Source organism: Lolium rigidum, chromosome 7 (genome assembly GCF_022539505.1).
Source record: "Lolium rigidum isolate FL_2022 chromosome 7, APGP_CSIRO_Lrig_0.1, whole genome shotgun sequence".
Lineage (NCBI taxonomy): Eukaryota > Viridiplantae > Streptophyta > Magnoliopsida > Poales > Poaceae > Lolium > Lolium rigidum.
In genome coordinates this window covers 4232541-4259685 of record NC_061514.1, presented here as the reverse complement: position 1 = coordinate 4259685, position 27145 = coordinate 4232541, and the positions used below count along the sequence as shown (strand labels likewise).

General features: G+C 42.9%; 2 protein-coding genes and 1 long non-coding RNA gene across 3 annotated transcripts; 1 reads left to right on the top strand and 2 right to left on the bottom strand.

Annotated features, from left to right (window-relative positions):
- Positions 1-3529: 3529 nt before the first annotated feature.
- LOC124670179 lies at positions 3530-4313 on the bottom strand. The gene is made up of 3 exons (XR_006992432.1): positions 4206-4313; positions 4032-4080; positions 3530-3622 (listed from the first exon to the last, which is right to left on the bottom strand). It is a non-coding gene; the product is annotated as an uncharacterized LOC124670179 (long non-coding RNA).
- A 14361-nt stretch (positions 4314-18674) lies between these two features.
- Positions 18675-23989, top strand: LOC124672590 (probable potassium transporter 11). The gene is made up of 9 exons (XM_047208800.1): positions 18675-19359; positions 19783-20008; positions 20319-20564; positions 20664-20714; positions 20965-21231; positions 21315-21367; positions 21450-21564; positions 21713-21967; positions 22671-23989. Exons 1-9 carry the CDS (start codon positions 19240-19242, stop codon positions 23705-23707), a joined length of 2370 nt encoding a protein of 789 aa, XP_047064756.1. The 5' UTR covers positions 18675-19239; the 3' UTR covers positions 23708-23989.
- A 329-nt stretch (positions 23990-24318) lies between these two features.
- Positions 24319-25196, bottom strand: LOC124669667. Its single transcript, XM_047206237.1, has 2 exons — positions 24660-25196; positions 24319-24564 (listed from the first exon to the last, which is right to left on the bottom strand). Exons 1-2 carry the CDS (start codon positions 25188-25190, stop codon positions 24319-24321), a joined length of 777 nt encoding a protein of 258 aa, XP_047062193.1. The 5' UTR covers positions 25191-25196.
- Between the last annotated feature and the right edge of the window lie 1949 nt (positions 25197-27145).

Here is a 27145-nt window from a genome sequence, read left to right as displayed (position 1 = left end):
TTGTGAAGAGCAAAAGAAGGAAAGAACAACAAAAACAATATTGACATAACCTGTGTACAGAAAATGATAATACATTTCTTAGGTTTCACAAAATGAAGTCGATAAGAGTGTAGTTAGGATAAAACACATGGAATCAAAAACAGAGTAGCAAATGATTATATACGATTTGGCAACCGAGTTTCACAATGATATAAATTTGGCAACCGATAAATTAACAATGCATGAAAAAGTATTATGAGTAAAGTCCACTGACCGCATGATGACCTGCAGGATTACAAATTTTTGATATACCGTTTTTAACATATTCATCAATACAAATTTATCAGTAGTTTATAAAAGGAAATTTGTCCAAAAAATACTTACAGTACTAATAGATTTAAGTTCAAATCAAAAAATTATCCTAACATGGTATATTTAAGCTAGCTCTATTTTTTAGGGCACATATTTAAGCCAGCTAATTCTTTTTCTTGTTGACCCGGAACATATTCCATTAGACATGCACAACTAACTCACTGGCCACCATCACACGAACATCATCGGGATCAGTCTGCCTAGCACCATAAGCCGCAAGGACATGTGCTTATTGCAGCCTCTTGGGCAAAACATAAATTCTACTAAAATAAAGTTTAACGGAACAAACGGTCGAATATCATGATAAATAACACCTTCAGGTATCAAATGCCACTTCCAACTTTGAAGTGTCGTGACCAGATTCTTGCAATCAGTCTTGATTTCAAATGCCAGCTCAAAGTAGAATGCACATGTATATCATGAACATGCATGATTTAATCAGCCATGATCATTTCTTAGTATTGGTGTACAGGAAATCGTGGTTATATGTGGTAGCAACACATGAAGCTCTGCAAGTGGGAATAACACTAATTAGAAAACGATGAACTGATATATTTATGTAGATTAGTGTAGTACCATATATCCAGGGATCCAGTAGTTCAGATGAGTTATTGTGTGTGTATAGTTGTTCATATTTTCCGGATAGCATGATTAGAACACAACAAATAAGTAGGCACCGTCAATCTGGAGTTAAACTACATGCATTATTGATGGTAGACAATAATTTCATCTGCCACTCTGAAGATTGCTGCATAAGTCTGGGAGATGAGCGTACCATGATATTATTTGGTTCAAGTGTCGCTATCTCTGTGATTGATGATGCGATTGGCTCAACATCGTTACTGGTTTCCGCTATGTAATTCTATGCGCCATGGCATATGCTTCGACTGAAGCGTGTGCAAGACACACGTGTTAGTAAGCGAGATAATAGCAGGAATAGATTTGCTGCAGAGAATAACTAATTGTGAGAAGAACCTTTCTCGAACAGCAGCCATCTCTGGAATTGGCGCATTAACATACCATCTTGTGACTGGTGTATTTTTGAAGGCTAATAAACTTGCAGAACGTTAAACACTACGGTTGGCAGAAAGCAAAAGAAGGAATCATAGAAACAGCATCCAAGGAGAAGACAAAAAACAGAGCTCATAGCAGAGCACCTGAGTACTGACTGACTGTCATGCTGACAAACAAAACGATAACAGGTTCGTCATTTGATAGTTAAATCAGTCCGTCAGCATCAAATAAATCTGCTTTCTCCCCCCATAAAGTAACAATAGTGTGCTCACTTCATGAGATAGCATATGTATGAGTTAGAAAGCAAGCACTCGCCCATAAAGTAACAATAGCGTGTTCACTTCATGAGATAGCATATGTATGAGTTAGAAAGCAAGCAGTCGATGTAAATGTGTGGTCGATATAATAGGAACTAAGATGACAGCAAGACGCACCTGCCATCTGTGATGTACACCTGACGTTTGTGGCTCTTCGCATTCCCTGAAGGATGATCTACTGAACGGCAAGTCTTTTTTGGATCATATAGATCAAACTTGTCAATAGTGTACACACAGCCTTCCTTGAGCTGATCTCTAAATTGGTCCACACTATTACCGGGGACCAAACCTTCCATTGTGGACTTCTGTGAATAATCAAGAGTAAAAAATAATATAGGGCCTCTCAGTCGGGAGGACAACAATGGGAAAAATTAAGAGAATAGTGCGGCTAAATAAGTAGGACAGATGGTGAAAATAATTGGAAAGCACACCTATCCGTGGAACTCATATCAATAAAGATATAAGAACACTGTGTAAAGACATAAGAACAATATGTGTCAGCTACTGATTAAAGAAAAAGGGAAAACTTGATTAACTAATTATGGCAAGAACAGGCAAATTCTAAAAGGGTGAACCATCTCTAAATAGAGTATTGGAAAATATATGTTGACAATACATGCTAACAAGAAGATTGAAAAACGCGAGAATAGAAAAGAAATGATATAACTAAGCACATGCAGAGCAAAACATCAAAGAACAGAGTAAGGTGAAGAAATTGGAGGAACCACATGGTTAAGTAATTACAGTATATGTTAGTAATTCTGTAAAAATAGATGAATACTTTAAAATTCATCTGAATTAGGACATAACTAAGCACATGCAGAGCAAAACATCAAAGAACGGAGTAAGGTGAAGAAATTGGAGGAACCACATAGTTAAGTAATTACAGTATATGTTAGTAATTCTGTAAAAATAGATGAATACTTTAAAATTCATCCGAATTAGGACATATTAACAGTGTGTATCAACAGAAGTATAAGAAAACAGGGAAACATTAGACCTAGCATGACCTAAAGAATGTCTACAATGTGCAGCAGGTGACTCAGCTAGAAAACAGATGAGAAAAGAAGTAGGTACACACATGTGAAATAGGACAAAATTGCAGATCAGAGCAATGTGGTTCAACAATTAGATGGATACAATATCAGAGTGAATAGATCTAACCTGTTGATCAACAACAACAAAGTCAAGCAAGTAGAGAGTTCCTTTATCTGGGCTCCTAAACTCGCAGATCCTGGCGAATTGTACCATAATCTTCCATCGGTAGGAATTCCGAGAAAGATCCTTCAGAGACGTGCAGTCCATGGGGACATATTCAACAAGCAAGATAATGAGCAGAGCACACATGCTATAGTAATGGGGACATATTCTCATATTGGCTGTGCAAATCACATAAGCATATCAAATCGTTCACAGTAATAGCGAACAATCGTTTTTGATTCAGTCTTAGGTGAACCTAATTCTTCATAATCAAAATAAAGCTAATCATACAACCTGGGCAAGTCACATATTCTCATACTACATGGGCAAATCACATATTCTCATACTACATCAGCAAATCACAGTATAGCGAAAACAATTTTGGATTCGGTCCCGACCGGTGCGGTGTTGCTACTTGTTCTTGCGCGATGCGATGGGATCTGCGGTGGTGGAGTGGCTGCGGTGAGCGGACAAGCTCACGCGTCCAAGGAAGCTATCGACGACGGGCGGGAGTTAAAAGCAAAAGAGAAAAAATGCGGCGACGGAGCACATGGAAACAAAAGGGGATCTTACCGGTGGGGATTTTTTCTGCCACGGTAACCCCGCGGTTGAATTGCTGATACGGGCGGCCGGGTACCTCAATGAAATGGCAACATGATCCCGTAGAAGGCCCAATAATCATGAGAACCTGAGCCACTTAATTAAGCATAGTAGAGCCAAGATAAACCTGATGGTTGCATCTGATATGAAATACAACTAAGGTAAGATCCCAAGAACATCTGGCTTATTGCTAGCTACTATAATTCCCACATAAAAGGTTTGCACCTGATTTATTGAAAAACACCATATATATTATCTTGCAACCAGCTATATTACTAAGCTAAATTTGGAATCAGCATATGTGTTTTTGTTGCTCATTGCCTTTGTTTAGAGCTTATGAGAACAACTATATATGACAGTTCTTATGCTTCATTGGGGAGAAATAGAAAAACGTGGACAAAGTGCTTGCCCACCTCACATGAGGTGGACGGCAGCCACGGGCATCTTTAGACGGGGTGACACGACAAACTGTAAAAAATCAAAAGTCAAGAAACATGACCAAATTAACATTTGTAACCACAAACAGCAACAAATCTTGTGGCATCCAACCCGTATTTTTTCGCCGTCGAAAGGTCACTGCCTGCTCCATTTGCTTCTCCTTAAATAGCGTACACAGTAACCTTAGTTAGGTTTTTCATCGTGCACCTTGTAAGCACTGGTAAAAATGGATCTGCACAAGAAAGGATGATATTTTCATTGTTCCTTTTGAAAAAGAGAGAGAACCTGATGGTCTCCAATCAAGCTTGCGGCAGCGGCTCTCTTCGGCTCGATGATGAAAGCAAAAAATCATGCCTTCCATTGCAGGTGAAAATTAATATGAAGGAAGTTATTTCAGAGAGGTAAGCCTGGAACTGTCAAAAAATGAAGCAAATAAGAAAACCTATAAACCCTGTAAAAGAGTGAGATGACATTCAGAAATCTTAGCGACGCACAGAGTTGAAAATACCTTTAAAACAGAAGTGTAGATTAACCTTGTGTGCCATAATCATGTTTCGCCAATAAACCAGGGACTAAAATTGCATATTTCGGTGAAAGGATGAGGATACAATTTGCTATCTGGATATAACAAGAGGAGTCCATGTATATATGTCTGTGTATTAGATGAGGCAAATAAATCTGCAAATAAGATGTAAATTATACATCAGCTGAAAGTATACTTGTTGTTCAAAATGAGAAAGCGAAGTGAATCATCAATTGGTTCACATCATAAAAATATAAAGAATATGTGTCACTTGTTCTACTTCAAACCATTCCTACCATGAAGAAGAGGATGCCGTTGGTTTTGGCATTTTGTCAGACACCATACCAGCAAACAAAATTTACAACCTGCAAAATTCAGAAATTTCTAGTTGGAACCTTCTGCCATTTCATCGAACAGATTGTGGGAGTAGGACCAAATAAAAAGGTAATGGAAAATTATTTGTTTGGGGTCATGGGATCTACCTTTGCAGATGATGGGATCCCAGGAGTGCACCACCATGGCCATGCCGGACCAAGCGACTTCGTGGTAGCCTCCGCCGTAGTTGAGGACGCGAGGCTGCTCTCCCCCAACCTGTTGTGATGTGGAGGCCTCAATCTCAAGGAATTATAGAAAAGGAGGGAGAGGGAGTAGAGGAGGAGCAGGGTGGAGCGACGGCTGAGTACGGGCCTAGCTCTATTCTCTGGGAGCAACAAACCTTGGCCCAAGACGACGCATCTGCCCGCCGGTGCTACGTACCAACCGTCGGAACCCTCCTGGCGCCACCAACCGCCGTCGCCCTGATGAGCTCGCATTCTGCAGCCGCGCGGGAGGTCGCAGTTGCCGTCGTCATTTCCCTGAGCTACGCTCTCTCCCCATGGCCAAGGGCGGGATCGGCGGTTGCTCGGCCTTGCCCGCAGGGGTGAGTACAAAGGAGGCATCAGCGAGGTTGTCCGCTCGCAGAGAGGAGGAAGATGATTAGCGGCGCCGCTCCCGCGCGCCCGTGACACCGCGACAAGCCTCCGTCGGTAGCCGTGGCGGCGCTGCTCCCGCGTGCTCGCGCTTCCACCGGCAGCGGCGCCCCAGCGCACCCGCCTGCTCCTCCAGCTGCAGTAGCCGCGCCTCCTCCTCCGCCGCCGTCGCCGTCGCGGCCGCCATGGGGACGAGGGGGTCGGATGGCTGGTTTTGCTTTTGTGCTGCCACGGAGCTCGCGGGCGCGGAGCGGGGGCGCGGAGGGCGGGCGCGGAGCGGAGGCGGCGGGCCGGGAGCGGAGGGGAAGGGGAGAGGGAGCGACGGGATTGGAGCTCGCAGTCGCAGCCACGCGCGACGGGAGAGTCTGGGCCGAGCGGGCTTCACAGGACCCGTGGATAAAAAGTGGGTCTGCGGGAGGGCCTCGCTGCCCTGGACGAACGGCCGGCCGAGATCGCGCCACGTCAGCTCGATCGGACGGCCCAAAATCCAAACGCCTGTGAGAGCCCCATGGGGGTGCAGCAATCATACCGTGAGATGGTTGGCTTGATGATACGACTCAAGGCGTGGGAGGTTGTAGGTTAGGGATGATGGGTGGGGGTCCTCTTGAGAGAGATAAAGTAGGGAGGAGAGTGTTTCTGACAAGTGGGTGCCTTAGAGTTTGATACGTTGCAAACGTATCTATAATTTTTGATGCTCCATGCATATTTTACACCAATTTTTTATATGTTTTATTTACACTTCGTGGCATTTTTATGCATTTTCTGGAACTAACCTATTAACAAGATGCCACGGTGATATTCATGTTTTCTGCTATTTTTGTATTCAGAAAAGTTGTTCTGGAAATATTCTCGGAATTGGACGAAACAAAAGCCGAAGTTCCTATTTTGTTGTCACAAAGACGAAGTCCAAAGGGGATACGGAGAAGAGCCAGAAGGTGACCACACCACCTCTAGGCGCGGCCCACCCCCTGGACGCGCCTACGTATGGCGTGGGCCCCTCGGGCGCCCACCGACCTCGTCCTTTCGCCTATAAATTGACATCATCGGGAAAAATCTAAACACCCGAGCCTTCATCTACGAAAAGTTCCTTAGCCGCTACCATCGTCGACCCCAGTTCGGGAGGGTTCTGAAGCTCTTCCCGGTACCCTGCCGGAGAGGGAGATCATCACTAGAGGCCTCTTCATCACCATGCCCGCCTCCAAAGTGATGCGTGAGTAGTTCATCTCTGGACTACGGGTCCATATATAGCAGTAGCTAGATGGTTATCTTCTTCTCCATATGCTTCATATTTAGATCTTGTGAGCTGCCTATCATGATCAAGATCATCTTTATGCAATGCTACATGTTGTGTTTGCTGGGATCCGATAAATATTGAATATTATGGTTGAGTTGATTATAGACCTGTTTTATATGTTATTTGTGATCTTGCATGATCTCCGTTGCTAGTAGATGCTCTAACCAAATATTTGCTTGTGACTCCAAGAGGGAATATTTATGCTCGATAATGGGTTCATGCCTCTAGTAATCTGGGAGAGTGACAGTAACTTCTAAAGTTGTAGATGTGTTGTTGCTACTAGGGAGAAAACAACAATGCTTTATCCAAGGATAATTCTATTGTTTACTTTACACACTTTACTTAATGCAATAATCTGTTGCGTGCAACTTAATACCCAAAGTTGTTCGGATGATATCCTGAGGGTGGATTATTAATCATATATGCAGCTGGATTACGGTCTATGAATCTTGTTGTAATGCCTAAATGAATCTCATAGTAATCATCTTGTCATGTATGTTCTTTATTCTGTCAATTACCCAGCTGTAATTTATTTACCCAGCATGTTATTTATCTTTATGGAGAGACACCTCTATTGAACTGTGGACCCCTGTCCTTTCTTTTACACTGATAAAACTATCTACTGCAAATATTTGTTCTGTTTACTTACTGCAAGCACTGTTCTCTTTATTTCACCGCAAACAAACATCTCTTTCGACAATATACGTTTAATCCTTTGTTTTCAGCAAAACCAGTGAGATTGACAACCTCACCGTAAGTTGGGGAAAAATAGTTTTGACGTGTTGTGTGCAGGTTCCTCGTTGTTGCTGACACCGGTAGTGCGTCCTGCCAAAGTCAGCCAGCAACACTTTCAGAAGTGATATTTTTCTTCCACCGGACTATTAAACATTGATTTCTTACTGAGGAAAAACTTGCTGCTGTGCTCATCATACCTTTCTCTTAGGATTTCTCAACTGCATACTCTGCACAACATCAGAGTTTTACAAAATAACCCATAGTATGTTACTAGTCTAACGTTTCTCTTCTTCTATTATTATGTATTGCTATGTCAGCATCCTATTTGTAGGTCCATTTTGTTGGAAACACCGTCAACCGAACTAAACTGAGCAATTAGTGTTTTTTGTGAAAATTAGAGAGTCGTGTGGTTTTTTTTTTTACGAAAATTTTAATTGTGGTGTTTTTCTTTTGCAATTTACAGTTGCAAGCCTTGTCCGTAGATTTTTTTCTCTACTGGTCATGAGAGATGCAACGTTTGTGATTTTCGTCATTTTTTTCTCTCCATAGTTTTTAAAAAAAAATGTAAACTCCATCAGCACACCCAGTAGTGTTGCTTGCCGCTCTCCCTCTCCGAAGCCGCAATCGCAACGCGCGCGGCGGCCCATCCTGACACCACCACACTGCCTCAGCCACTGCGTCGAATGAGCGGCCTGCTGCTCGTCCGGATGATTCCAGCACGCGGGCCACCTTCACGCATGTACCCACTGCTACAAGTAGATGCTACAACTAGATCGGATTTTATCACAATCTCGAAAAAAAACTAGATCCGATTTTCGCAATAAAATTTACTAGATCAGATTTTCTCGGTAATCCCTATTTAACACTGAAGGCGAAGGGAAACGAGTTGACCCTACCTCTACCAGTGCAAAAGTATACCAGAGAAAAGCACCAGAGACAAAAGGATTCATCAGATTTTCAAGCGTGCATATACATCGTGGTCGTGGTAGTGAACCCTACCTATTTCCCTAGCTAGCTAGATGGTGACTGACGACCACGACATCACGTACGTGCTGCCCGCCTGGAGTGCAAAACGGTGCAGCACGTTTATCTTGACTCCTCTCTGGCTCTCTCCATCGACGACTGACTTGTGTAGCCCGATCGGTAAGAAAAGTCCAGCGTGGCTCACCGTTGTCCGAGCAGACTAGCCAGGCAGATGGAGCGCAGCCACACGCGCACCCACACCTGCTGACTCGATCGCCAGCGCGGGGCGCCCAGCTGGCGGCGGCGCACAGCCACATGTACAAGCCGCCGGCAGCAGGAGTCCACGTACGTCGCCTGCACGCTAGACTAGCTAGGCCAAAATGTTGTCCGCCTACACTGCTGTACACAAGACGTTAACACAACAGCGACCACGTCGTCGTCCTCTTCACTTGGCCTCATCATCATGGATCGATCGTGTCTTCTGTCATAGCGCCATCGACGGCGAGGCGATCGGTTTCGCCAAGATCGTGTAAAACCCGAAAATCCAACACTACATATACGTGGGCGTTCCTGTCTTATCTGGGACCGTCCACTAGTCCATTATGCTTCGAGATTAGTGCAGGGTATTTTGGCAAAAACAGCCTCCAACCTACTCCATGCAAATCGTAGAAATCACCTCTAAGTTACTTCTTGCTCATTCTGAGGTCCTCCTCCACTCTCGCTTTCATCAATATAGGAAAGTTCATCTGAACTATTCGAGAACAGATCAAAAGAAACCAAGATGGAAGTGTAACTATGAGAAATTGCGATGGACTTTGAACTGAACATGTTCTAATTTTAAGAATCCGAATCTGACCACTCATACAACACAAATCCAGATCGGATCAAGAACACAACAGAAAAAAAACACATGTAGTGAATAGAATCAACCGTAAGTATTTATAATTGTCCTTGTAGGTCTGGGGAATGGAGAGGTCCAAAGAAAAATACATGAAACATACATGGAAGATTGGAACCAAATCCATCTTGGAAGCATCAAAATTAAACAGTGCTAGGCAGGACAGCCACCTGTAATACAGAGAACATGCAGAAATATACCGCTAGCTTCGTCAGCTGGTATAGGATCGACCAACGGTGCTAGGCAGGACAGCCACCTGTAATACAGGTCTTTCATTTCCTTCTCGATCTCCTTTTCAGACAGACGTATATACGAGAGATACTAGCAAGTCTCTTTCACCCATAAATCTCCGGGACGACGTACAGATCGGCCGATCCGACCGGGGCACGTACACGTATGCGCGTCCGTACGTTAATTCCGACAGCTGAGTGATGATGGCCAACTTCAGGGTCCACAATATTCCCACTGATAGCCATAGCCCGCATAATTGCATATGCTGATTGTTCAAGAAAAAAAATGCATATGCTGATAGGATCGATCTTCTCTTATTCTGAATAACTGTACATATCTTCAGTTTTGAGATGAGATCCAACAGTTAAGGTGACAACTTATTCATTCGCAAAAATTAAAAAGAAAGGGGCGGGTCTTATTAGACAACCATCCTCATCCGAATCATAGATACAGACCTTATTCGCAAGAAGAAAAAAGAAAAGACACTCAGTTAGACCTATGCAGATCCATGTGACCGCTCACCCTACTGGCTTAGGGAGCAAACACTCGCCTCACCTCCTCTACATTTGCCACCTTCTCCTCCGTATACGACCTTGTTTATATACAAAAAAGTTGTGCATGTGTTGGGTTAGCCCATCGAATTTTCAACATCACTTTTTGAAAAAAAGACATCTCGTGAAAATACATTAGTAGTTACAGTAGCGACCCAAATAAGAATCGGAGGAAAGCACAGTTGTATGTGGCTCGTAGAAAAAGAACATGTGCTAGCAAACATATAGTACTAACTATATCCATTTTTTCTTCTCTCAAACTACAGATATATGAACACGAAACTTCACGGGTCAACATGATTTTAGTGCTACATACAACATGGGGTAATCGACGGTGAAGTCGGGGTCGCGGGGGAGGTCCGGTGGGAGAATGGCGCGCCTGCGCTGGATCTCTGTGAACTGCTCTGGTCTGAAATGCGACAACATTGGGATGGGAACCCGTGCCTTGCTGAAGCGCCACCCGCCCGACAGGTGCACGTCGTTCCACCCCTCGTACGGCATCCAGTTCTCGTAGAATATCCGAGCGACGGAGGAAAGAAGGGGGACCCTCATCCGCAGTTTCTCCTCCTTCGCCGCCTACAACGATCCTGCCTTGTGGTCGTTCCTCTTCTTGCCCATGGCGTTGCAGCGGCCAGCTATGATTGTCGATGTGTTTGGGTGCAGGCGTGGCCAAAGAGGTGTGGGCGATGGCAGGATGTTGCCGGTGCCGTTTTAAGGACGGACGCGGGACACGAAGGTGTGTGTCAGTCATGGCAGCGCAGAAGGCCAGCCACCGCCCGCCAGACCTGACGCGACTTCTGAAGACGAGGCGCCATTGGCGAAGATTGCGGCATGCGTAGTCGTGGAAGAGATGCGGCCGAAGCAACACGGCCGCCCGCTGCCAGTCGGTCCTGTGGGGACAGGGCAAGGGCACACGCTGCGTTCACGATGCGTCCGTGCAAATGCATTTGTGGGGTAAATTTGAACCGCATTTGTGTCCCAGCAGACAGCCAAACAATTTACATTGAGCCGCTGGGCATGGGTATTTTTCAACCCTACGGTCACTCAGGCGCTGGAGATGCCTTAACCACCGTATTGGTTGTCCATGCTCCACATATTTCTTTTGATTCGCTCAGTTAATCAGTGCGTAATGATGTGACCCGTCAAATATCTTTTTGTTTGAGACCGACCAAATGTTTTGTCTTTACGTGTCCACTCATATGGCCCGCAGTATCTAATTAGATTAGTGCTAATCCTAGTACTGATGTGGAGTATATTGAACTAAGGTATACAAAATACAGCTAACTTGTAAAGTCAAGGTATGATATAGAATTAGGGATGGATATATATCAACTGGCATACTACATATGATGGAAAACGACCATGTCAAATCAGTTATGTGTATTTCATCTTTAATATATAGTACATGTACAGGTGCACATATGCAAAAAGCCCCCTAACATATGGGAAAACTACAATATACAGATATATACATCTAACATCATCCTTCCTGGTCGTTGGGCGCCGGATGGCGGCGTGGGGGCCTATTTGTTTGCGTAGAAGAATAAAGGTGACGGTTCTAGGGTTCCTCTCGCGTCAAGACGAAGATCAAGCGGATGATTGTCCTCCTTGATCTGGCCGGAGTGTCGAGTTCCGGAAGGCTTCGCCGGCGAACTCCCATGGGCGACTCATGCCCGGAGATTGCTGGATCAGATGAGATTCGGTCGTGCATTCCCATGGTTATTTTTTCCGACCGTCTGGGTTTCAGGAGGGTGCGGTGCGAAGCTCTACTACCTGTTGCCATCATGGGACACGTCTTTTTGGTTCAATGGTGAAGTCAAAGGCGGGGAATGACATGGAATTCGAGTTTTGAAGACTAGTCCTAGTGGTTCGAGGCTTTGCGTCGATGGTGAACTTGCTTGGTGTTTCGGACTTCATAGAAGCAGCATGCGAGTGGGGGCGTCAGTATAGGAGAAGTTCAATGTTCTACATTTCTAGGTGAAAATCTAAGATCTGGTCTTAACTGGTTGTGCCTATTAATGACCTTGTTGAAGATATTGTTTTTTAGAACGGAGAATTTTTTCAGGGTGAAAACCTAAGATCTTTGATCGAGTGACAACAACGCTTGTACAATGCTTCCTTCTTGGATGCATCGCTTTTGGAGGATTTGGACTTTAGGTGTTTTCATGGTGGTGTTTGTGTTGTTGTTGTAAGGACTGGAACACTATAGCCGACTTTTTTAAAACTTCTTCTTTTTTCGGTTGTGTGCATCCGTGCAAACAAGATACATGTAGTAAATGACGGAAGTAACCGAAATGGAGACAAGATGAGACACGAGGATGATCCTCGTAGTTTCTTCCTTTAGAAGGAAATTACATATACGTTAGAGGGGTGTGCCGCATAAAGGCTACCAACTACAAAGTTCTCATCCTATTCCCCGCTGAATAAACCATAAAAATTAGTTCTTGCTCCACTATGTGGTGGTCTTGAAGGCGGCGACCGAAATCTTTACATAAAGTTGGGGCAATCTCCACAACTTAATTGGAGGGTACTAACGATGACCACATAGCTTCAGAACACCAAACACGAGCTCCAGATGACCTCTTCCATCCATGGCACGAAAACACCCAAGACTCCAAGAGTAACATGATCCATCACAGAATGCAAGAGGGAATAAAGTTTGTTTTGGTGGAAACATAGATCTAGGTCTTCTCTTCAAAATCCTCGAGTATGAAGTGATTTTAGTTGGTAGATAGGGATATTTAGGGAGTTGAAGCTTTGGAATTAATGGTTGAGAGAGAGCGCGCGGAAAAGAGAGGCAGCTCCTTGGGGAAGAACATCCTCCTTTTATATGGGTTCCCAAAATCAAACTGTTTCATTTCTGACAAAAGCGGTACTACCTCTTAGCATGTTTTTCGCTTCTTCATAAAAAACACATGACCATGCTACAATACTACCAGGTGCACCAGCGGTAGTAAGGTTAACTCAATTAAAGAATAAAGTCGGTACTTCCGAGCCACAATCGGCATAGTACCGCTCTATTTACCAAGGGAAAATGCTTGACAATAGACCGGTGGTGAGGCCGGTACTACTGCTCCTAGAGGTGAGCGGAAGTACCACCCACACTACCAAGTGCACTTGTACATCTAGCGTGCCTAGCGGTAGTGCTTGCCCTAGGAGTTAAGTGGTACTACGCTTGGTACATAGGTATTACCGGTTAAACAACATATTCTGGGAGATTTGTTGGGGAAACTCTCGACCATAACAAGGTGAATATGGAGGTGCATTTAGGGGTATGGTACGTGAACTTGGTTCCTCCAAAACTTTCCTTAGAGAACCCCCCTCTTCACATTACATATTTCGTAAAAATTAGAAAACGTCGAAAACATTGTCTTCGTGTGATCACGTACCTTTGAGAGGCGACAAGCTATCTTGTGACATCATCTCACTTACCTATTACACTTGAACACACGACAATAATTATATTGTCGTCAACACCAAAACACTTAGGGAGGTAAATGCCTTAAAATCTCCTTCATTTTCATGATTGATGAAACAACATAACAACTTTGGTAGGTACTATATAAAATATAGACGTGCTCCCCTAGACATGTGCATTAATTGATTTTGCTTCTAGAATGCAAAATTCACATTTGGTAACACTTTCCCTATATATTATAACTTGAAAAGGACAAAGAATACGGAGCAGAACAAAGTTTTGCAAGAAATCATGAGATGGATCAATGGGTTGGGGAAAAGATAAATAGAGGGCTCCATCCACGTGATATGTAAGACATGTAATACATCAAATAAGCGTAAGACATGGAGATACAAGAAAAACTTAAACATCTTCCACTTACAGAATTTATTCAAGTATGCATGTTTTACATCAGATAACGAAGTTCTCAGACCAAATCAAATAAAGTTCACAAACCAAGACAAATAAGTTCACAAGTGTAAAGAAGAATTGAGATGAGAGAACTTGTGACTTTGCACATGCAAATCTCTGGAATCCTAATAACCCCCCCCCCCCCCGGCATCAAGATGTCGTAAAGCGATGAAGAGCAATGTTAACATCCCACGGATCACACCTGCATAGACTCCTCAGCCTTGGACTCCTTGTCATCATCACCAGCAGCATCATACTCATCCGCGTCCTTATCACCGAGTGGTGTAGACTCATTGCAGTGAGAATACTCTAGTGTGGTGGTTTACTCAACATCACTCAACTTTCTATGAGGCGAGACCCATTGCTCCTTGGGAGTGATAACATCCTCTGAACCCACTGGAATCCCTAACTTCACCATTATCTCCTCTTGGTGTTGCCTTCCATACTTCTTGTTCTTATGTGCCCGATACATGCGATCATGCATATCAAGCTTGAGGCAAACTTGGTTTCGTAGTGAGAAAACCATCCCTTCTTAGCTTCAGGATCATAATTATAATCCGCAGAATATCCATCATCTTCTTCACCATCCTCAACATTTGGTCCATGCCTAGGAAAATTGTGCGTCTTCAATCTTAGTTTCTTCATGTTTTATTTATACTACATCCATTCCTAACAAGTGCAAATGTGCATTAGCTCCAAAAATGAAAAATTGCAGTTGTGGATTATCTTAAAGTGAAACTATGCAATCAATAAAGGAAATAATGCGTGATTTATGTATATATATATATATATATATATATATATATATATATATATACATTTTCTACAAAGTCAAACATTGTATAGTTTGACCAAGTTTAAACAAAAAGTTCAACAACTATGATAATATGTGGATATAGTATGAAAATATATTTCATTACATGACATTGATTTGGCAATGTAGATATTGATATTTTCTATAAATTTGGTTAAACTTCAGATCGTTTGACTTTCAACAAAACTTATACGCATTATTTTAAGAAATGGAGGGAGTAGGAAGCAAGGCCATAACTTTTACCCCTTGGATCAATTTATTTAGTGATCTAATGGTTGTATAAAAAAGCTCTTTTTATATTGGGAAGGATGACTTAGGCCAATCAGGAATTGCTGATCATGCATGCGTCAATTGGACATTTAGATAGGTCCAATAAGTGCGAAATAATGCATCACAGACTCGCAATTGATATTCGTGTGCGTTGAGATGTGAAAACCACTAGGCAGTTTCTACAAAAGCGACAAATATATCATAGTTCTATGTGAGTGCATAATACATATATCCATCGTAAAATGTTGATAGTGATGTCCAAATGGACTTTTGTTGAACCCTCACTAATTTGTGCCACTCTGTTAAGTTTTTTAAAATTATGAGGGCATGCATGCTTCATTGCCATTCAAGCGGAAAATAATCCCATGGGACCTGGTCCACAAATTCACCGCTTGGCAGTTTAGGGCTAGTTTCATCCAAGGGATTTTAAAAGCACATGAATAGAAAAAAGCAATGAACACTATATCATGGCATGTGAAATCCCGCAGGAATAATAAACACATGAATTAGATGCACAAATTCTCTATAGAGATTGAGTGCATGTCATAGTTTTCATAAACCCATAGAAAGTTTTCCAAGAGGTCTAAACTTTTACTAGAAATCCTATAGGATTGTAATATATGAAGCAATCTATATGAATTTTGGAGGGTTCAATCCTTTAAATCAAACGTCCCCATAAGAAAAATATCCTATGGATAAGAATCCTACGCTTTTTTTTAATCAAACATGCCCTTAGATCTAAAAGTAGGCAACCAAATCCCGTACGTTTTTCTCTCTCCTGGCCCCCACATGTCAATTGTTAGAGTTGGGGTGAATTTGTGGACTAGGTCCCATAAACTTATTTTAAAAATTTAAACGGTACCCTTCTTCATCATTTATTTTACTTCCGCGCCATGTACAAAGATCGACACATCTTTCTCAAGCACAATACAATAGTGTTCCTTTGATTCGCATGATAGGAAAAGCATAGAAATAGGAAAGATATATGATTTTTGTCATGTCTACATGAATCCTATGGGAAGATGAAGTGTCTTTAATTGTGGCAAATGAATTTTTCATGGGGTATAACCTAATTTTTTTTTCTATAAGATTTACATTACAAGATTTCTATAGAATTTTTTTTCTATGGGATGTGTTCCTATGAATTAGATGATTCATGCAGATTTTTTTCATATGATCCAAATCCCACAATTTTTCAATACAAATCCGATGAATCAAAGGAGCGTCGATCTTTTGGTTTGGTCTAGTTAAGTAACTAGGAAAATTACAGCCACAGGCCAAGCTTTCGGTCAATTAAGAGGATATGAAGAACAACCTTTCTAGAAGATTTATGTATTCTAGAAAAAAATTATTTTCTGTTTAAGTGAAATAGAGAAAGAAGATATGACACCTCCACTAAGAAGTAAAATCAAACTTTTAGTCTTCTCTTTTTCTTGGTGCAACTTTGACCAGCATGCATCAAGCTAGATGATAACTTATAATATAACCAATCAAACACACGGAACAGAATGAAAAGAACACAACCCCTGGCGTGTGCCATGGAACTTTTTTCGAACTAAAAAAGTCCAGATGGTAAGCACCACCTCAAAGCTTCTTGAAGTATTCATACTACCAGAAAAGATGGCGTGCCAATAAAATTTTAGCTCCAAAAACGATCCAAATACAAAACAAAAGATAACAAAATTGCGTGTTAGCATTATCAAAACATTTACTTTTAGCACAATATTCACTGTCGATTTTGTCTTTTTTCTATCTCGCCAAGCACACTATTTTTTTGCACGACATAATGTATTGAATTAGAAGGTGAAAATTTGCACGGACGCACACAACGGTCTGGTGAAGTTGCACTTATTTCTAGATTGTTAAGAAACTTGCGCATAGGCTATTCCAAGAAGATTCCCATTTCCGCGTGATCTGATCTCATGCATGACCACACATGTATAGCTAGCTTGAGCCTAGAGAGAAGGAAAAATATGGTCAGTCGTCTGAGAAGAATAATCATATCAATATACCAACCCAGCCACCAACATGGCAACAAGCATGGTGGTGGAGCATCACCTCTGCAGAGAACATGAACCACTGAAAATGCTACCATCTCATCTCATACATACATATATTTTCAGCGAAGTCATGAGGTTGTCCATGACTTGCAGGTTCAGGTGCTCTGCTTTTGGAAGAAAGCTAGGAAGGAGGGGCAGAGGTGCCATTTCTCATTTCATCTCCAGTATGGATAGACCTTTGTGATGACTGATGACGATGATGCAACTGCCCGGTTCGTCAGTTCGTGTGCTTCTTCTGTCTCATGCACATCACTGCAAGCGACGACCTAGCGCCTAGCTGCTACTTGTTGTGGCATGCATGCATATCCGGATGGATCAGTGGATCACTAGATATTAATCACCGCAAGAAAACTAGTTTGTTTTTTTCGTACTAGTTGCAAGTTAGCAACAAAAGTCGTTGAGTATCAGTTCCTAGAGCATAGTATAATTCCCGCTCACATTATTGATTTGATTATTAGCATGATCATTATTGCATCCAATTCCAATTCCCATTGCATAATTGCAGCACTTTCTTGCTCCTATTATATTTTTTTTGTAGCAGTTTTCTCTCAAGAATATATATTTATGCATACAAATGGTGGAAGATTCGTGCAATCATATCACTTGGTTTCAGATTATTGTGAACGTCCGGGGTTTGCTCAGATGGGACATGTGAAAATTGTCCTTTCCAGATGCTACTGAAATTAAAACATTGTTCTAATAATCCTGGAAATTCCACGGAAAAAAGTTTTGAGGGAAGGGAAGTGGGCGTCCGCGTACCTAGGTTATAGGAATCCGCTCACCCGAAACAAAGTTCTAAGAAATCCCCGCTTTTAAAACAAGCGTATATGTTTAAATTTTATGATCATCCGTGCTTTTTGAGTACTTAACTACTACTACTAGTTAACGAAGTAAATTAAGGTAACTAAACACCCACGTGTGTTCTTCAACAAATCTGTTGTCTAACAAGAATAGAATTATTGAGACTAGTAGAGCTCAAGAAAGAGTCAAGACACAAAAAAATAATTAGAACATGCCCAATAATACATAAACAACTGAGTAAAGTCAAACAACAAACTATATTCATATAGTACTGTCCAAGTTGCAGCCTGGGTGGTACTACCAAACAAAGAATAAGCAAAACCACTGACAAAACTACTTATTTAACACACAAAGTGACGATCTTGGATTGGATCTTCATCCCATGAAGATTAGCAACTAAAGTACTTATTTAACACTCTAAGTTAAACAGGAAGCATCAGAGCAGGTAGATTAGGGACTGCTAGGTAATCAAGCAGCTAGATCAAGAACACGCCACGTCAGCATCAGCAGCAGTATGCCTGCAAAGCAGCATTAGCTCCTCATCCCTCCTTGTCAGTTGTCGCCGTCCCTAACAGCAACAGTGCGATCCCGCAATCAGCACCCAAATCCGAGAACTTTTTATCAGTTAAATTCCAGACAAAATTAGTGGGCGCCCACCCTGCAGACTCTTCTCCCTGTCCTCATATGCTGCTCTTCTCCTGGCAGGCTGGCGCTACTTCATTGCTTCGTTCGCTCTGTTTGGTTGGTCGGTCGGCCGCTCCGTCGCTCTCTCCACCTCGCCTGACCCTCCTCCCACTCTCAGGCTCCCCCCTCCCGCCGCCGTTGCGTCTCTGCCGCCCGGCCGCCTCTGCAGTTCGCAGGGCCCAATCAAAGTTTGATTGGGGAGGTTCGCGGAGGAAGAAAGGTTGGGTTTTTGGTTTGGGGTTTCCTTATCCTGGTTTAGGAATCCCTGGCTCCTTTCTGTGCGGTGATCTCGGTCGAGTCTTTGGACTTAGGATTTGGAGTTCTTCTGCTGCCATTCTTGGCGGCTCCGTGGTTGGACCGGACCTTCCATTAATGGTCCCTGCAAATATCCCCAAGAATTCAGAGCGGCCGAAACAGTTCTTCAGTGGGAGAAGAGAGGTTTCCTGTGGAGATTTGTTTGCAAGATTAGTACCTGCTTGATGAGCCAAAAGCTCTAATATTTCTATTGGTGTAAGAACCGAAGGTGGAGGTGTTGATGCCAAGATTTGAAGCTGAACTTTGAGTTTCAGTTTGGTTGATGCAAAGACTTGAAGTGGAGGACTTGTTTCTTGGGGCCATTGTTTCTGTGAGGATTTGAGAGCTGTGGCAAAAAGAGATCGATGGCGTCGCTATCCGAGAATGAGGCGACAAATAGGGGGAGCATGTGGGAACTAGATCAGAACCTTGATCAGCCCATGGACGAGGAAGCAACCAGACTGAAGAATATGTACAGAGAAAAGGTCTGACGTTTCTCTTCTTCAGTCAGTTTAAATTTTGTTTATTAATTTTTATGATTTTCAGAGAATATAATAATTTGTCTCTGCATGTGACCAGTTCATCAAAGTTGTGCAGCTGTATTTTGATGGACATGTTCGTCATCTGTAGGGCATTAAACAATCTGGTTTGGTTCATATGATGGGAGTGCCTGTTTTCTTTGTTTTTACTAGTGCGATTACTGAGTAACTGAACAAGGAGGGATGATTTTGTTTTATTCAAGTTTCTTGTGCTTTCCATTTTGATGAAACAATTTGCAGAAGAAGCTTTTGTCCTGCAATCGTAATGCTTGTGTGTTCTTGATAAGGAATTGAATGATTTTATTATTATTGAAGCAGCTTAGGTACTACAGCAGGATTTTATACTGACTGTTACTTCCTTTGATGCAGAAATTTTCATCAGCTCTGTTACTGCGCCTCGCATTTCAGAGCCTTGGGGTGGTCTTTGGTGACTTGGGAACATCACCCTTGTATGTGTTCTATAATGCCTTTCCTCGTGGAGTAGACGAAGATGAGGATGTTATTGGAGCTCTTTCCTTGATCATTTACACCCTTACTCTGATCCCTCTTCTGAAGTATGTTTTTATTGTCTTGCGGGCAAATGATAATGGTCAAGGTGAGATAGTTGATCCTCAAGTCACATGCTGCTTAGAGCTTCAATAAGATGGTGTCTCTTATGATCTGCTTTATAAAATGACAAAACAGAACAAAATTACTGACTGATATACATCTCAAATGTTTGTTTCTACACATTAAGGAACACATTGCAGCTAATTTGCTTCCTTCAAATTATGAATTTTTAGCCTAATCATTTTACTATTGATCCATTGTTGGAAGCAATTGTTACATGCGTAATTCTGTGATTACTTTGACTTGATAACTCGTTTGCACATATTCAGATATCGTGACTTCTTTTTGTCCTGCAGGTGGTACATTTGCTCTTTATTCACTACTCTGCCGTCATGCAAAGATCAGCACTATACCCAACCAACACAAGACTGATGAGGACCTCACGACATATAGTAGGCAAACTTACGAGGAGAACTCATTGGCAGCAAAAATAAAGAAATGGCTAGAGACACGTGCATATAAAAGAAACTGCCTTCTTATTCTTGTTCTCCTTGGTACTTGCACAGCCATTGGAGATGGGATCCTTACTCCTGCTATATCAGGTAATCTCTTCCGAAGTCATGTTCAGTGTCAAGGTTTTCAGAGTAAATCCAGTGTATCCAGTATCCAGGAATCTGATTTATGATTCTGTGTTTCCACAGTTCTTTCTGCATCAGGTGGAATAAAAGTTCAAAATCCGCACATGAGCACAGGTAATATCCTGTGTTCAATATGATTTATTCAATTTCTGGCATATTGTAACTTCTGTACATTTTTCAAGTAGCATGTAGAAACATATTCTCATCCTAATGGTGAAAGGAAGTCACTGCAGTTCACATCTGTGTGTTGTATTAATTATGATCTCATATGCACCCTTCTTGATCTTACTTCAAGTTCTTTAGTTCTTCTGCACAAGTTATTGTTTGAAGTCGCTTCATATTTGACTTTCTCTGCATCTGGCAGATATTGTTGTACTTGTTGCCGTGATCATCTTAATTGGAATATTTAGCATGCAGCACTATGGTACAGACAAAGTTGGATGGTTGTTTGCGCCAATAGTGCTCATCTGGTTCATTTTAATTGGAAGTGTTGGAGCACTGAACATACACAAGTATGGTAGCTCTGTGCTAAAAGCATACAATCCAGTCTATATATACCGATTTTTCCGAAGGCGAGGGAATTCTTCTGAGAGCTGGACTGTTCTTGGAGGAATCATGCTTAGCATCACAGGTCAGGCCGTTTTACCTATTCAGTTCCATCAATTTATAGTTAGATCTGGTGTAACATGAAGAAAATTGTTTCTTTCTATTCAGGAACTGAAGCATTATATGCGGATCTATGTCATTTTCCCGTATTGGCCATTCAGGTAACATATCTTGAGTTAGGAATTGTGTGATATATCTTCATGTAATTATGAGCTCCCTAAAATTAAGAATGTTTATTTGCAGATTGCTTTCACCTTCATTGTATTCCCATGCCTTCTACTGGCATACACAGGGCAGGCAGCTTATATAATTTCCAACAAGCAACATGTGAATGATGCCTTTTATCGCTCCCTTCCAGGTTCTCCTCGGATCCTATAGCTTGTCATCCGTTGACTAATCTTAAGATATATCAGTTGGTGTGTCACCACATCATGTCTCACTATTGATATTGCACACTATTGATGTATGTAATATGGTTCTTATAATGAGATGTTTAATCATTGCAGATGCCATATACTGGCCAGCCTTTGTTATAGCAACTGCTTCAGCCATAGTTGCAAGTCAAGCCACCATATCTGCTACGTACTCAATAATAAAGCAAGCTCTTGCACTAGGCTGTTTTCCCCGTGTGAAGATAGTCCACACCTCAAAGAAATTCCTTGGGCAGATTTACATCCCTGACATCAATTGGCTCCTCCTGATTCTTTGTATTGCTGTGACTGCTGGATTCAAGAACCAGAGCCAAATAGGAAATGCGTATGGTAAGGCTTATGTTTTAACATGAATTTTCATGTGCACTGCATATCCATGTAGTATGTGCTGCTGAGCTTGGAGAGTCCAGGGGTTAGAGCATCTCTAGTCGCATCCCCCAAATGACGTCCAGCAAAAGCGCCGGATTGGTCGTTTGGGGGACGCCGTGGCGTGGTGCCGTGTTTGGGGGCGCCCGTTCCCAGCCGGCCGCATTCCCCCAAACAAAAAAATAAGTGTATAAGTCCTGTCCGGCGTCCCTGATAGAGCCCCTGTGCACAGGGGACGGGCTGGGCACGCTGGACAATATTTGGGGCATGCCCGGACCGAAGCGGCCTTTGGGGTGCGCGACTGGGGGAGGTTAAGTGTCCGGCGCGACCCAAATCCCTTTGGGTGTCGCGACTGGAGATGCTCTTATCCTCCTTTTTTGAAAAAGTACCGCTGTGCTTGGAGAAGCTACATATAAACAGTTTAGAAGAAAGATTGGCATATAATAGTAATAATCATGTTCTCTCTTGTTTTACCTGAACTCTATATTTGACTGGCTTCTTTCAACAAAGATCAGGCAAATCACTTCCGTAAAAAAACCCTGTTTCTAGTACTAATAGAAGACTGAGATTGTCCTAAACTAAGAACTTGTTGCTGAATAATTGATGATATAATCTCCACTGCATACATCAGACGGCTGTTAATTCACATTTCATGTTGTGTCACCAGGCACTGCAGTGGTTATAGTTATGCTAGTGACCACGTTCCTCATGGTACCAGTAATGCTGCTGGTGTGGAAGAGTCACTGGATCCTTGTCGTTACCTTTATTGTGCTCTCGTTGATGGTAGAGCTGCCCTACTTCTCGGCTTGCATATTAAAGATCGACCAAGGCGGTTGGGTTCCACTTGTCATTGCAATAGCTTTCTTCACCATCATGTATGTGTGGCATTACTGCACCGTGAAGCGGTATGAATTTGAGATGCACAGCAAGGTCTCGATGGCCTGGATTCTTGGCCTTGGTCCGAGCCTTGGTCTTGTCAGGGTTCCAGGGATAGGCTTTGTGTACACCGAGCTCGCAAGTGGCGTTCCTCACATCTTCTCCCACTTTATCACCAACCTACCTGCTATCCACTCGGTTGTTGTCTTTGTGTGTGTCAAGTATCTTCCGGTCTACACTGTCCCGTTGGAGGAGCGGTTCCTTGTTAGGAGGATTGGCCCTAAGAACTTCCATATATTCCGTTGTATCGCAAGGTATGGGTATAAAGACCTCCACAAAAAAGATGACGACTTTGAGAAAATGCTCTTTGACTGCCTGGCATTATTCATCCGACTCGAGAGCATGATGGAGGGTTATTCTGATTCAGATGAGTTCAGTGTGCCAGAGCAGAGGACAATCAGTGATACATTTCAGGCAGAAAAAACTATCAACACAATGTGCTCCAATGGTGACCTGAGCTACTCATCACAGGATTCCATTGTGCCGGTGCAGTCGCCCCTCGGGGTGAACAATCTGCTGACGTACTCAAGCCATGCCAGCCAAGCAGTTGGCAATGAACTGGAGTTCTTGAACCGGTGCAGGGACGCTGGTGTTGTCCACATTCTAGGGAACACCATTGTGCGCGCACGGAGAGATTCAGGGGTCGTCAAGAAGCTAGCTGTAGATTACATGTATGCTTTCATGAGGAGGGTCTGCAGGGAGAACAGCGTGATTTTCAACATTCCTCATGAGAGCCTTCTTAATGTTGGTCAAATATACTACATCTGAACCATCTGTTTTCTGTTCGATTTGTGTTGGATCTCAAGCAAGTAGCTCTGTTGCACTGCTTTCCAGAATGGGGAGGGCAGAGTTTTAGGATGAAACGATAGGGACCTGTTGTAAACTGTAAATAGGAACCATATCGTTCATGGGTATAAGTAGAGATAGCTTAAAGTTTTGCTTTCTGTTCTGGCAGTGTTTATGCAAATGGTAGTCTTTCTGCTGTAACATGTAAGATCCAGATGTTTCTTTGCCATGATATATAGACTATAGCGATGGTTATGTCTGTCAGGTTATTGAAAAAAAAAACATGTCTGAATGGGCATTGATGGATTTCAATAAATTTTCAACTTCCAAATTGTAACTAGTGTGGCAGATTTACAGGTTTAAAGTTTGGAAGTAATCAACAAGATAGATAAACAAATGTACACATGTTGTGGCAAAATAGCAAGCAAACGCAAAAGGGCACATTAGATAAACCAGTCTCAGGATAGCCACGAACAGTTCAAGTGTTCAACGATACCTACCAGAAAACTAACTAGACCACAGATCACATTTTGTGAGCATGACACCACTCTGCATGACTAGCCTGGACCAGCGACCACTCTGCATGTTGGAGTCTAATTTCCCTTGGCCAATCTACGAATTTGGCTTGGGCTTGTATTTTCGTCTCCAAGACTGATAACACCTTCTCCAAGTGACCTTTTCTGGTGACCGCGACGAAGTTCCTCAAGCTCGCACTTCAGAGTGTCAACCTGCTGCTGGAGGGAATCGACACTGTCGCTAAGGTAGTTCATGTGCTCAGTCGCCTTCCCAGGGAGCTCCTTGTCCAACCATTGGGTGAATCCACAGTCTTCTTTGAAATCCTGAGAAAACAGAAATTGTCATTACCGATCAATACAGTGATCATTCAGAGCAGTCACATATACTACACTGATGAACAATCTCCAAAGAAGCTCACCCCAAAGAGAGGGCAGCGGTAGAACCTTTGCCCTTGGTCTTGACTGTCCCATAAAGTTTCAATGGTGCAAGGTTTATCATGCTTGCAAGTTGGCCAGCTTCCACCATCAGATTCATCTGTTACAGCAGGATCTTCATCAGCAACCGTCGTGGCATCAATTGCCTTGGAAACATAGGTAGTTTTCTTGGCACTCCATGTGACGAACAGTATGAAAGCTCCAACATGACGCCATGCCACGTTCAGAAATGCCCTCCAGGAATCATCCCCCACTATATCAATTAGCACAGTGGAAGGAGGAGCTAGTAGATTGTTCCTAACATACAGGATGTGCTGCAAAGTGATCTCATGCGCCTCCTCATTCAGCTGGAATATCTCCATTATCCAGCGCTGCACTTGCTCGAACGACTTATTCAGTGGGTCTGCCAGCCTCTTGATCACAAACGGGCAATCTGGACTCACTAATGTCCCCCCAGGTCCAGTGGAAAGCTTTCCTTCTGCTGCATGTATCATAAATTCATCTGGCATCGACATACCTGTAGAGAAACAAGCACATATTATAGCACCGACTTTTCCTGTCCTTAACTTGCATGAAACTACTGAAATATTCTCCATAATCACCCCTCAATTCCTATCATTTTCTATACATTTGTGATATTTCTTCTGAAACTGCATTTCTCACCGCATAAAAGTAGCAATTTTGGGAGAAAAAAAGTCCATTCTACATGTTTTCTACAGATAACACAAACTCACAGGCACACACACAAAAAGAGGTCTTTCATCCTACAAAGTCGTAGCTAATCATTTACTTTCGCCATCCTTTCTACTAGCATTATACTACTTCCCAAATTCAACTGGAAGAGTGGCATTCCTTCCTAATCAGTAACCATCATCGCTGGTAGTACAGTAGCATTATACCCAATCTACATCACTACAACGTCCTTTCCATTTCGTGGCATTCACTAATCTGCGAGGATCACCAGCGAGGTAGTAGCAGCAGTACTAGTGTGATCTTTAAACATTAGCCGCAGTAAAGGAAAGTAGGAAACCACCAACATACGGCGCCGGCGGCGATCCGAGAAAAACTGATAATGGGTTATCAGATCGTAGTAACGGCGGCAGCAGGATCAATCAATCGCCTCCGGAGCGAAGCCACCAGAAGTAAAACCTCCTCCTCCCATAATGTCCCCTCATTTCCTATCATTTTCTAGACATTTGTGATATTTTCTTCTGAAACTGCATGTCTTACCGCATAAAAGTAGCAACTTTGGGAGAAAAAAAGTTCCTCCTACATGTTTTCTGCAGATAACACAAACTCACAGGCACACACACGCAAAAAGAGGTCTGTTTTTCATCCTACAAATTCTCAGCTAATCAAACACACTCCATATGTTTTCCAAGCATTTACCTCGTCCTCCTTTCTACTAGCATTATACAACTTGCCAATTTCAACTGGAAAAGTGGCATTCTTTCCTAATCAGCAATCATCATCACTGGTAGTACAGTAGCATTATCCCCAATCTACATCTCTACAACTTTCTTTCCATTTCGTGGCATTCACTAATCAGCGACGATCACTAGCGAGGTAGTAGCAGCAGTACTAGTGTGATCTTTAAACATTAGCCGCAGTGAAGGAAACCACCACCGTACGGCGCCGGCGGTGATCCGAGAAACTTTACCTCGCTGCTGATGGAGTATCGGCTCCTGGAAACCGCGGCGGCGGGATCAATCGATCGCCTCCAGAAGTAGACCCCCCTCGTCGCAGTGCCCCAGCCTCCTCCTCCTTCCCTTGGGGGTCCGAACCCTAGCTATTTTATTTTTCTCCCTTTTTTCTGGAGTTGGGACGAGGCATTTCTCCCCACTCCCATTCGCGCATTTATGCGGCTGGGAACACGAACCGACTTCTTGGCGGGGTGAGATCTCCCTCCTCTCCCGCGCGAACAATTCGAATTTTTTTGGGGCTGCTCGGGCGCGCGTTCCATGATCCTACTGCTGCTGCTGTGCTCCAGGACCCCAAGTGGAATACAGATGAAATATTAGGGGTGTCTGTGCAAATGCCCACTCCAAGGAGAAAGCCGCAGTATCGCACCGAAGGCAAAAGGCCCAGCAGCCAAACAGTGAAATTCGCTCTAGTTTTTTTTTTTTTTTTTTTTTTTTTGGAGAAGAAATTGTCTCTAGTTTAGGGCTTGGAGAAACAAATCACCCCATGAGACACGCGTCGCATCAGAGTGTAAAAAATATGCGCGTGCGATGATCAGTTGTTCAAAAAAAGAAGGGAAAATCTACCCATAAGCGCCGCACGTTTAGCGCTTCGGTGCGACGCGCATCGCGATTAGAAAAAGCGCATCGCGCCCTTAGAGGACAGGTCGTACTTTTTTCTCCTAATAATCAGATTCTTATCCTTTCACAAGCATTCTCCACCACACAACCATCTCGAAAGCAGGACAACGCCCATGACCAAGCCGGAAAGTGCAGAGAGGAGGAGACAG